General features: G+C 52.1%; 1 protein-coding gene across 5 annotated transcripts in view; it reads right to left on the bottom strand.

The window, feature by feature from the left end:
- The window catches only part of IRS1 (insulin receptor substrate 1), a 314,426-nt gene extending 302,519 nt beyond the window's left edge, over positions 1-11,907 (bottom strand). For 3 of the 5 annotated variants that reach the window (XR_010474710.1, XR_010474706.1, XR_010474707.1), the window contains exon 1: positions 7,129-11,907. Coding sequence is in view for 1 of the 5 variants with exons in the window: in XM_065074021.1 (XP_064930093.1) it covers positions 7,152-10,751 (3,600 nt within the window). In the remaining 4 variants the exon portion in view is untranslated. Of the gene's footprint in view, positions 1-3,943; positions 3,990-7,128 lie in introns of all 5 variants that reach the window. The other 2 variants (XR_010474708.1, XM_065074021.1) reach the window with 2 other exon arrangements.
- Between the last annotated feature and the right edge of the window lie 300 nt (positions 11,908-12,207).

The following is a 12,207-nucleotide window of genomic DNA, read 5'->3' as shown; positions in this document are numbered from 1 at the left end:
AAACTTTCACTGTCTCACCTACCTGATCAAAAACTACTCTGAAGAAAATACACTTTGCAACTACCCAAGGTTAAATCTCTAATAATAGTCTTCAGATAACATGACCTAGATATGTCAAACATGATCAGAGAGATATATATCAAGACATCTTTTTGTTAGTTAAGAGTGCCAGGTTTATTTAAATCTCCTTTATCTGTTCACACCTTGGCTTTTGTTAGATTCCCCATCGTTTCTGCAAGAGGCAAGTAAAGCTGTTAAACTGAAGAATCCTTCTTTTTTAAGTTACCAACGTCCCTTCTTTCTTTATTACCTCTATCTCGTGTATTCAAAACAACAATCATCACAATCACCATTTATCAAAAACCCAGAATGATGTAAAAGTAGAATAATGCCATTCACTCTTATGAACAGGTACTCTTACATATCAGGGCACACACGATGACCAAAAGCCCGCTTCTGGCATTGACAAATTGGCCATTCAGATGTATTTAATATTAATATATTTGTGTTGCAGCTCCCATACTAAGTGAAAAACGTGAAACCTGCTGTAACAAGCCACAATAATTTTGCCATTTGAAATTTCCTCTTACAAGATATTCTTTAAATTAAACAATTTTAAGGAAATCTATACTTACTAATCCATAAGATAAATTATGAAACTAATGAACCTCATTTTTAATTAAATGTAGAACTGTCCAAGCAGTAGAGTGTAAAGAACTAAATACTGCAGTTAAAAAACCTGTGTGAATGTAGTTCTCCTTTCATTGTATGTATTTTATTAAAGCAAAGGGGTTTAATGTTAAAATTCACTCATTCTTATTTATTTTACACTTAATTCAGATCCCTACCTGTGGTTTATTGCTGTGGTTGTGACAAGGATGCTACAAGACAAAGAATTCAGGAAAGAAGAACTGGAGAAAAATTCTGCTTACCTTACTATGCACATCACCCTGTTAAGGTCAGCAGAATATCCAAATAATATTAAAAAAAAATCCAAGAAAGGAACCCATGTACCTCCTAAACAGACTGTCTGTCCCAGTAATAAAGATGAAAGGAAAAATAGAGAAGTAAATTCACCTCCAGAAAAGTGCAGTCCATGCAAAATGGGCGCCTCTAGAATAAACTCTCTGTGTATATCCAGGCCCTTTGCATTTCCCCACACTCACCCTCAAACTTTCACGTGCAGCCATCGCAGCTCCCTTTAGATCACCAACACTTTGCCATTCTCTCCACCCACAACATCGTACCACAGCTTCTGTGTCCCCCAGTAATGTCTGTCTCTCATTTCTACCTCCCTTCCATACCAGTCTCGACAACCATTCCCAGCCTGTACCTCCAGTTTCCCATTATCTTATCTCAGCATCCCACAGTCTCTCCTCCGGCCACAGCACAGGTCCCATGAACACCATCTCCCCCTGCTTCCTCCTGTCTCTTAAGAGTGCTGTATTTCCTAACTCTGACAATCAAACGCAATAATTAGTTCCCAATGAAGCATGGCACAGAGGGAAAATCTAGTATGAAATTAGTTTTGGAAGAGAACATCTATTTCTCTTCCACATCACTGGACACCAAAATATTTTTTCAAAAGCATATGTTGACTAGTACCTTTCCTTACACAATAATCAGTACTGAACAAATCCACTTTCAGAGCTTCAATAAACTGAAAAACAAACAAACTTTTTTCACAAACAAGCTCTTATATAGTTGCTGCAACTTGTTCAAAAGAACATTCAAGTGCTTTTCACTTCCTGTACTTGCACCATATATTTATAAAGTCATTAAAACTGTACAGCCCTAATGAATATGAAAATTACAGCTACCATAAAGCATTCCTGAAACAATGCAACATACTGAAGGAATCGGTCAAATAACATTCCTGCTCCACAACTGCTCACTGCATTTTATTTAAAAGTTGCAATTCTCTATGAGCGTTATCTAAGGAAATATATGATCTCTCCACAATTGCTAGTTAAAAATGAGCATCATCCTTGCCCTGCTAAGTCCTATTTCATTTTCAAATTTAAACCACGCTCAGAAATCAGTTTAAACATTGACTAAATATGAAACCTGTGTGCTAAAGAAGTCCAGATAGTACTTCGTAATCAACCAAATTGGTTTATAAATCATACAATTCCAATTTTTAAGCCAGGAAAACAAAAAAGAAAAGTCCTAAGAAACTTGTCATTAAAATCAATGTGGGGGTGGGGGAATAATCAATACTACCATTTAATGTAGCTAGATTAAAGGAACTGATCTACTCTCTAAATCACAACAAAAAAAATATCCAACAAACCCTCAAAACACCTGAAAACATTAATTATAGGCTTGTGGTCTCGTTAAAGAGGAGAACTGCTAATACACAGGTATGTGGAGACACAGGCTCAATTTCGGCAAATAATTAGATACGGGGAAAAACTGGTGTGTGCATAAGTAAGAAATGCACTGTTTTGTCTAAAGTAACACCCATAAAGCATGGAAAACTTTCATAATTTCCTGGTATTTACCTTGGTCCTGGCCCAAAACTACAGAAACTTCTTTCAGGTCTGGAAACAACCTCCCCAAAAACCTTAATTTAATTGTACACATCTTCTTTTGGCATTTGTTGCATTTCAGTTTTTCCACCTTAACTTTTTAACTTGAGGAAACAAACCCAACTACTGAAAGCTGTTAAAGAAATAAAATTAAAAGCAAACAATGTGTCCCCCCCCAAAAAAAAAATCCAGGTATATTATACAAGAATTACATGAGTAATTTTCTGTTAACCATCTTGTATTTTCATGAGACTAAAACAAATGTTTAGCTCTTCCCCTCAGAAGTGCTTTAACTGGAACCAGAAAAAAGACATAACAACCACCCAGATGCCATTGCACTGTATTCCCATTGTAGTGTATTCCATTTTCTTACATCACCAAAAAAACCCAAACCACCCATGCACTGGGTAAAATAGGCATCATTAAATCTGCGAGTGAGCCAAGTTTCCACTTGCTCACACTACACATATTCTATTCGCTGTTATTAGCACTCACTTTCACGAGTTCTTAGACTCATCAACAAAATGGAAATGAGGCAGGGGAGTAATGGCTTTGCTTTGAAGATTCGGAGATCAAAGCCACATACCTGGATTCATGCTACTATCCTGCTACAGCCTTTCCTGTTTCTCCGGAGCCAATGTCTAATAGTTTCCTTTTTGGAATATTTTTTGACTATGTCCTCAGAACACAAGCTATCAGCGGTTCATCTTCAAAACCCCTGCTCATTCTAGAAGCCTTCTCACAACAATCCCCAAAGCAGGATCCACAGCACACCCACAACTGCTGCTCATTGCTGCATGCAAAACTTCAAGCAGGAGGAAAACACCTTCCAGCAGCAGGGCTCTCCCTGCGCCCCAGCTCTCGCCTCCCTGTCTCCATGCCACGGGCTGCTGCTTCCCAGCACGATTTGGCCACTGCAGTTATGTGGCCTTCCAGCTACAGTGTGAAAATGCACCCGGCAGAGGATGCAGGCACCAAGCAGCCACTGGCCAGCCTGGGCACAGGCGGCAGTGCGCAGCGCTCTGACACAGAGGGAAGCGCCTGAGCAAGGAGCAGGCAGGACTGTGCTGAAACTGCTGCACTTCAACAGGATCAGAGAAGAGAGCTGGACAGAACAGGGCAGAGCCAGCTAGTCCCAAACAGCCAAGAATACATGACAGCGGAGGCAATGGGATTGCAGAGTGCAGAGGAATGCTGTGGGTGCAAGAGAAATGTTTTTTAATTACCTTTGGAAAGCAATAGGATTATTTCAGCCAGTATCTTTAATGTTAGGTGAAGTAAGCACATTTGAAAGAGGTTAAAGTATTTCAGATTATAATGCCTCCGTAACTTGAGGGCAGCGGCGGCAGAAGACAGTGGAGCAGGGAAGAGGAGTTAGCTAGCTTGCAGCAAAGCAGCAACAATCATTTTACCTATTAGGAGATGAATGGCCAACATTTGGAGCCCTTGTCTTGTGGTCTAGAACAACAGAAAACTCCAGAATAGATAAAACAAGAGTTATCCAGATAGTTTGGGCCTTTGGGGTGGGGTGGAAGGCTGCTCTATGGAGAGGAGGAACAAAAAAAAAAAAAAAAGAACACATGCAGTCCCTTTGCCACTTCTGAGATTAAAAGTATAAATAATAACCCATGGAAGAGATGGGGAGCAAAGAAAGGGTACTTAACACAGCCTTCCCCATCCCTTGTTCTGATACCTGCAGCTTCATCTCTCCCTTCCCAGGTCGAGATGTTCTCTCTGCTGTACCTGCAAACATACCAAGGTGGTTTTCCTTCCTCTTGCACGCTGCTCATACACCAAGAGAAGAAACAACAACGGCAGCCTCCCCACTCTCAGCAGAGCCCAAGCAGCCTCACCTGCCAGGAGGAGCAGGGGGAAGCTGAGGCTGCGGCAGCACCGCCTGCCCAGCTGCTGCCGGGAAAGGGCCGGCAGAGCTGCAGGGGAACCAGAGAACCCTCACGGCACATGGAGTTCTCAGGAGAATGGCTTAGCTGAAGGTGCTCAGCTTTTTTTTGCTGTGTGCAAACAGACTGTTTGTAGGCCTGTAAATCACTCACCTCCAGGTGGATTTTCCCAAGAATGGCATAAGTCATAACCTACGTGGGCCAATTCCTCTGCCAAACTTAAGTTCCACCTCCAACACGAAAAAGCATGAGGACAAATCAATAAACAGCTGTAAAAATTGTTTAACACAGACAAAAACGTGGGTTTTTTTCCCTTGACACACTCAACAACATATGAGCTAGTCACACTGAATTTTTTGAGGAAAGTTTCAGGCGAAGGGGAGAAGTCTACCCTGGGAAATAAGAGTCCAAAGGGTTAATGTTTGAGAACGCTACAAGCAACTAACACAGTTTCACAGTGGGAAGGGAAAGGGAACAGCCATGGCTACAAACTCTACATATAATTATAACCTGGCTCTTCCCCTGCCTCCCAGAAGAAGCTGTGCTTGCTCAGTCCAATCCTAATTTTGGGAAATAAGAACTGCCATCAAACAGCAATTACTCTGTTAGAAACTATCTTTCACAATGCTGTTCTGAAAAACATCTGCATATTTTTCAGCATGATCTTATATCAGGTCTTTCACATCCTCATCCTCCACTCAACGGCACAATCACAGCAGGTGTGTCTACCTACCACCACGACAGAGAACATTGCCACAGCTTTTATGTTAAAGACAACACACAGGATCAAGTAAGTTGTCTACTGCAAAAGTAAACAGTGTATTTGGAAAAAAACTGTGTAAGTAAACAGTTATGACCCTGCTCCCCTCAACCTGCACTCTCATACTGTTGCACACGTTTATAATTTATCCACATGCTGACAGAGGATTTTCTCTCACATTTGTTCCCTCAGTCTTAGCATATAACAGGGCAGGGGGTGGGGAAAGTGATGCTCCTAACAATGTGACTTATAGCACAATAAGCCACATCCTCTGGCAAAAATCTCCTCCCAGAGAGTTCCAACACTGCCCTAGGCAGACACAGATTTCTAAAGTAAGGAGAGGGATCTCCAAGACAGTCTAGACAAGCTCTTGCAAGCACATCCCAGAATAGAGAAAGGGTGTGGCCGTGTAAATCTGCTCACAGACAATGTACTGTGACAGCCAACACACTCCTGTCAGATATCCACAGAAACAATCATTTCCTACCTGTTACCACTTGAACCAGGCCAGCAAAATCTGCTCTTATCTTAAAATTTACCTCAAACTTTAAAATTACCCTGGTCCTCATAGGTCACATAAGATTAACACCTAGCATTGCATTGTTCTACCTGGATAACTGCAGCAACCCCTAAGCAGCAAATGAGAAGAGGCTGTTTTGCTTTTTTTTTCAGGTTATAAGGATGCAAAATGTATAAAAATGGTGAACATATGATCCCAGGCATCTTACCAAGAGCAGCCCTCAGCATTTCTTTGAGCTGAGTGAACAAGCAACACAAATAGTAAGTTTATCACACTTATGAAGTAAAAGGTGGTATGAAATTCACCCCTTATACCGTTACACACATTCATAACAACTACTCATACTACTGTGTTTGTTGCTGCTCAAGTATGTAGAAAACTGCTAAAAATCAAGTGTTGCAACAAGATTAACTGGGTAAGTATCTACTGCTAGTGCTTGTCTGCACCAAAACAACCTTCACTCACACAGGTGCACTGTACTTTGTGAGCTCTAAACAAGATTTGGTATGTACAGCATAAAGTTTCCACGTACCAGAAACACCGCAGTGCTTGCAACTATGCTGCTACTCATCTTACACGCCTGTAATCAATGTGCAACAGCCTGGCAGAAGTTTTTCCCAAGTTAAAAATGAAAAGCCTCAAGGAAAAATAGAACACATCAGTCAACGTCAAAGACACAGTTCACACAGCCCATTTCTTATGCAGTTTGTAACACTGTTGTGAGCATGGGACAGCCGTGCTTAGTATCAGCTGAAACACAAGTGACAGATAAAATGCTCTGAAGGTTTTGAAGTTTGTTTTCAAATTCAAAGCACCTTCTGAACAAAACTGAATTAACACTCATCACAGCTCCGAGGCAGATGCCGTTAGCCGTGTTTTGCACTTGGGAAAGCAAGAGCTGGCGTGGCCACAAGAGTGACCAAACCAGGATTACAATGGGAGTTGCCTGTTTCCAGTTCCATGCTACACCTAACTCGCTTCTCTCCCCGACACACACTTTTGAAACACACCTAGTTCCAAAAAGTAAAGAAATGTGACAACAGGGTAAGCACAGTACTGTGTCCCCATCAGAAGAGGAGCATCCAGGTGTGCTCTGGAAACAACCCCGCCCATCCGTGCAGGTGTGGGCCAGCGGTCGGGACACCCGCAGGGACGCTGTGCTCCCGGATGCTTCTGCCACTAAAACATGCTGCAGATATTAAGGCAAAAACGCACGACGCTAATACCCTAACGTGTCACAGCCACCGCTGCTCTCCCGGAGGGACAACACCGCCAGCCCCGGCCGCCCCACGCTTTGCGAGCCCGCAGTGCCCGCGGGAGGGGATGGCAGCCAGCAGCCCTGGGCCGCCGCCCCCCGGCCCTCGCCCCTCACAGGGACGCTCGGGGCCGTTCAGCTCCCCCCCGCCCCGGGCTCACCTTCCCCGGCGGGCACTCGACTCCTACATCTCCTCCCGCTTCTGGAAGCTGATGCTGGCGTACGCGCTCAAGTCGTCGCTGGCGTGGCCGCTCCCGCGAGGCTGGCCCGGAGCCTTCGGCGGCGGCTGCTTCCCCCCCGGCAGAGCGGCGCCCTCGGCGGAGGGGTGCAGGTGGTGGCGGCGGTGGCTGCAGTCTTTCACCAAGTCCAGGTCGATGTAGTTCAGCCCGTTCTCCAGGGCGGGCGCGGCCCCCGGCTCCCGGCGGGCAGCGGGGGCGCCGGCCGCCTCCCCCGCGGCGGGCCGCAGCCAGACGTTCTCGAAGGAGGCCGAGCTGTGGCGCTTCACCTCCTCGGCGCCCCCCGCGCCGCCACAGGGGAAGGGCGCCCCGAGCCCGCCGCCGCCCGCCGCTCCGCGGGCTGCGCTCGGCGTGGACGAGAAGGTCTCGGAGCTGTGCCGCCGCCGGCCGCCCTGCGGGTCGGCGCGGATCACCTTGGCGCTCTGGTTGCGGCCGGGGCTCAGGCTGACGCGGGTGAAGGCGCTGCCCGCGCCGGGGCCCCCGAGCAGCGAGGAGGAGCGCGGAGGCGCCGCCGACAGCTCGGCCGGCGGCCGCGGCAGCTCCGGGGAAGCCGTCGGCGCCGCCGCCGGTGGGGGCTTCTCAGCGGCGGAGCGGCCCGCCCGCACGTCGGCGTAGCTGAGCAGGAGGGCGGGCGACGACGGGGAAGGGCTGTCGGCGCAGTCCAAGCAAGAGCCCCCGGCGGCGGCGGCGCCCCCCAGCTGCATCGTAACGTAGTCCCGGCCGCCGGGGGCCGCTCCTCGGCCGGGCCGGGCGGTGGGGGCCGCCCGCGCGGCGACAAAGGCGCCGGGGCAGGGGGCCCGCGGGGGCCCCAGATCCATGTTCATGTACTCCTCGGCGCCCTCGTTGCCCGGCGGCGGCAAACCCAGCCCCAAGGCGGCCGAGGGGAAGGCCGGCTTGTCGCCGGCGATGAACTCGATGTTGACGTACTCGCCGGGGCTCTTCGGCTCCGGGGGCAGGAGCAACGGGGGCTGCTCCCGGGCCCGCGGCAGAGTGCTGGCCTTGGGGCCGCCCAGTGACAGCCGCGTGGGTCGCGCCAGGCGGCCCTTGTTGGTCTGTACGGCCGTGTCCACCTTGCGCGGGGGCTGCGCTTGCAGCGAGGGGCCACCGTCGGTGCCACCACCAACGCCACCCAAGCTGTCGCTGCTGGTGGAGGAGGATGAGTCCTCAGCCGCGTAGAGGAGGCGACCAGAGCCAAGAGCGATGCGGGGCTGGGGGCTGCCCTCCTCGCCCACTACTGCCGGCCCGCAGCCACCCCGCCGATGCACGTGCTTGAAGGAGCGTGGCAGTGAGAAGTAGGAGTAGATGGGTTTGTGATGGGCTGTAGCAGCAGCCTCCTCAATGCCTGGCTGCCCTGCACCCCCGAAGTAGCAGTCAGGTGGGGTGCTGGTGGTGGAGCCACTGGCTGGGGACATGTTGATATAGTCACTGCCGCCACAGGGGAGCTTCCCTTCGTTGCTCTCCACTGAGAGTTTCGGGTGGTGCCCAGCGCCATTTGTCCAGATCTTGCCATAGCCCGCAGAGCCACTGTCAGGGGAGTAGCTGCTGCTGGGGGACATCATCATGTAGCCATTGGAGTCCACCGTGGCTGGAGGGTGGCGGCCTCCCCTGCCAGGGTTGATGATCTGCTGTGGGGCCGACACACTCTTAGGGCTCATGGGCATGTAGTCACCACCCTTGGGAGGCCCCTCACCACTGGGCACAGGGGCTACACCAGGTGACATGGGCATGTAGCCGTCGTCCATGTGCGGGGCAGAGTTGGTCCGATGATGGCCACTGTCCAGGTGGTGCATCTCTAGACACTCCTCTGGGTAGGAGTGAGTGGGCACAAAGGCCGAGTGCCGGCAGGAGGGCAGCCGGCTGCTGCCACAGGGGTAAGAGGGCAGCATCTCTGTGTACTCCTCAATGGAGGCCACTGAAGACTGTGAGGGTGTCTTCTGGTGGGAGATGGTGGGCGACGTGCCTGCAGAGTGAGTCCGCTTCCTAAATGTCTTCTCCAAGTCAGCAACCTCCTCGCTACCACCTCGAGGCGTACTAGGGTAGCGGGGCTGCTGCTGCGGGTGGCAGGTGCGTGGGATGAAGTGGCCATTGGGGGCTGCCAGGCTGCAGCAAGAGGGGGTGGCCTTCCCCCCCATGCAGATGTAGTTGAGCTCTTCATCGCCCCGAGCTGGTGGGGTGTGTCCCAATGAATCTGGGGTCACACTGCGGAAAGAGCTGCGAAAGTCACATGGGCTGGAACCATACTCATCAGAAGAAATAAATCCACCATCGCTAGGGGAGCCAGAAACTGAAGCACTAGACCTTCGTGGAAACAGGCAGTCTGATGTGGAGCCGTGGCCACTAGTGCTGCTGGATGACAGGCTGACGGGACTGGTGGCTGAAGGAGAGCAGCGCGAGGAAGGCATTGGGATGGACCGGCTGTGGTTGAGTGGAGGATGGAGCCTGGAGTTGCCACGGTGTCTATGCGAATGGGTTCGGTTGGCACTGGGACTAACTGGGCTACCATCCACAGAGGCAGGTCTTGACATCGTGCCCTCCCCGTCACTTGATGCCCGAACCCGGAAAGAGCTGGGTTTGCCACCCGTACCTCCACCCCCACCACCGGCAGGAGAGGTGGCCGTGACGCTCTCAGTCCTGGACCGGCGACTGAGCCCCACTTGGCTGGGTGGAGGGTTGTTGACATGGTGCCTGCTGCGAAGGGGCACAGAGATGGGATTGGAACAGTTTGAGGAGGACTGGCTCTTGCTGCGGGGCCGGAATTCCTCACTCATGGCTCGCATGGCCTCCAGGATGGTTTCATGCATGTTCTGCGCCACCACCGAGTCATCCACCTGCATCCAGAACTCACCGGGCCCAGTGACAGCCGAGCGCCCCACCTCAATGAAGAAGAAGTTCTCAGAGTGACCACAGCGGCGGATATTGAGCAGCTGCAGCACCACAGCAGCCGCATCTGAATTCAGTTTCACAAAGCTGATGGTCTTGTTAGTCAGGCACAGGCGGTAGATGCCAATCAGGTTCTTTGTCTGGCCTAGGCCCTTAGGCTTCAGAATTACTTGCCAAACTTCCTTAAAAGCTGGGCCAGGGGCTACCTCACCATAGCCATCCTCACCTGCTTCCCCCAGTCCAGCGCTGCTGCCTCCAAAGGTGACATCGCTGTGGTGGTGGTGGTGGTGGTGATGGAGGTGGTGGTGGCCCTTGGCCCTGTTGTGCAACTGCAGCAGTGCTTGGTACCAGCTCTCCTGTTCAGGCTCGCTGTCAGCTGCAATGGCAAAGTGCTCGTCCTTGGTGTAGAGGGCCACCAGGTGCTTGTTCTTGGAGTCAGCCCGTTTGTTGATATTGAAGCAGCTTTCCAGTGGGATGGAGCGCTTGGGGGCCCCTGACTTGTGTCTCCATTTCTTCTCATTCTCGTAATACTCCAGCCGGGCGGGTCCAGACTCGCTGGCTGCCCTCAGTACGAAAAAGCGTTTATGCATGCTCTTGGGTTTGCGCAAGTAACCCACCTTTCTGACATCTGAGAAGAAGCCCTCGTTGTTATCTGTGGGGCTAGCCATGATGAGAGGCGGTGGAGCTGCTACTGCAGCTAGCAGTCCACAAGACCCCAAAACAGCCAAGCCAGTCGGAAAAGGCAACCACCTAAAATAAAATTCATGCAACAATTAAAAAAAAAAAAAAAACAGGAAAAAAGGCAAAATAGCTCAGGATCCCCTTTTGAGGGTGGGACGGGGGAGGGACAGAAGCAGGGTGAGAGCAGCTGTTCAGCGGCAGAAGCAGCTTCCAGCACCAAATCGGAGTTTGCGTTGCTGTTTATGCCCAAATCACCCCTAGGTGGGTAAGCGTGCCCTTAAAAAGTCCAGTCCCGATCAGTCCAGACGAAAGTCTCGTCCCAGGAGCAGCCGCCGGGAAAGAGAAACGCATCTTCCCCCGCAGGGTCGGGCTCCGGCGGGGCCGGGTGCGGGCGGGGGTCCCTTCCTCCGCTCCCCGCACCCCTTCCCCGTCTCAAGTTTGCCTCCGAGAGTAGCGATTTCTGTTGCAGATTAAATATCCTCTTGGGGGCGGAGATTGTTTTGCAAAGTCCGGGGTTTGCACCCAAAAATACACGCTGCTTTCCCCCTCTCTTCCCCTTCACCCGAAAAAGAGAAAAAGCAAAAAAAAAAAAAGACAAAAAGCAGCCTCCCACAACACAATCCCCTTCTTCCCCAAATATCAGCGCTGAGGTTGCTGCTGCTGCCGCTCGTGTGCGCGGAGGCGGCTGGCGACCCCATTCAGTCCCATCTCGTTAGGCGGAGAAAGTGCCATTTCCACACGCGGCAGCCCGGCAGCGGCGGGAGGGGAGGCAGCCCAAGTGCCGACGGAACATCCTCTCTTCCTCCTCCTCTTCATTCCAGTCGGCAGCGCCTCAGCGGCCGGCGGCGCGGCCCCCTCCCGTGCCCCAGGCCGGCGGGGGAGCGGGCACCGCCGCGGCGACTCCCTCTCCGGCGGCTTCTTCGCGGAGTTTCCCGGCGCCCCGCACCAAAACAGGCGGCGGGGTCGGCGCTCGCCCGTCCAGCCCCCTCCGCCCGCCGCCGCGGCTCAGGCTCACTCCAAGGAGAACAACACGTGACGGCGCCAGTGCGTGGACCATCCCCGGAGCCGCCGCCGCCAGGCTCCCGGCCAGCCCAGCGCCGCGGCCCCGCGGCCCGCCCCGGCGCTCTCCGCCCTCCCTCCCTGCCCTCATTCAGCGCGGCCGCGGGGGCCGCCACCACCGGGCCCGGCCCCGCTCCGCACCACCCGCCGGGGGCCGCGCCCCCATTGGTGCCGCCGCCTGTCCGTCACGGCGGCGGCGGGGGGCGGCACCCGGCCAGGCTGAGGCGCGGCGTGTAGTAAGGAGGCGTAGACGCCATTCAGCGGCGTGTTATTTATAACCGCCGCCGGCAGCCTCTGCAGTGGCGCGGCTTGCGCCGCGGCGGGCCCGGCGGGGCGGAGAGCGTCCTCCCGCCGCCCTCCCCGCAGCCCTTGTCGTCGGCTCCG

This window comes from Columba livia, chromosome 9, assembly GCF_036013475.1.
Source record: "Columba livia isolate bColLiv1 breed racing homer chromosome 9, bColLiv1.pat.W.v2, whole genome shotgun sequence".
Taxonomy (NCBI): domain Eukaryota; kingdom Metazoa; phylum Chordata; class Aves; order Columbiformes; family Columbidae; genus Columba; species Columba livia.
The sequence above is the reverse complement of the archived record's forward strand: the minus strand, read 5'-3'. Positions and strand labels throughout refer to the sequence as shown.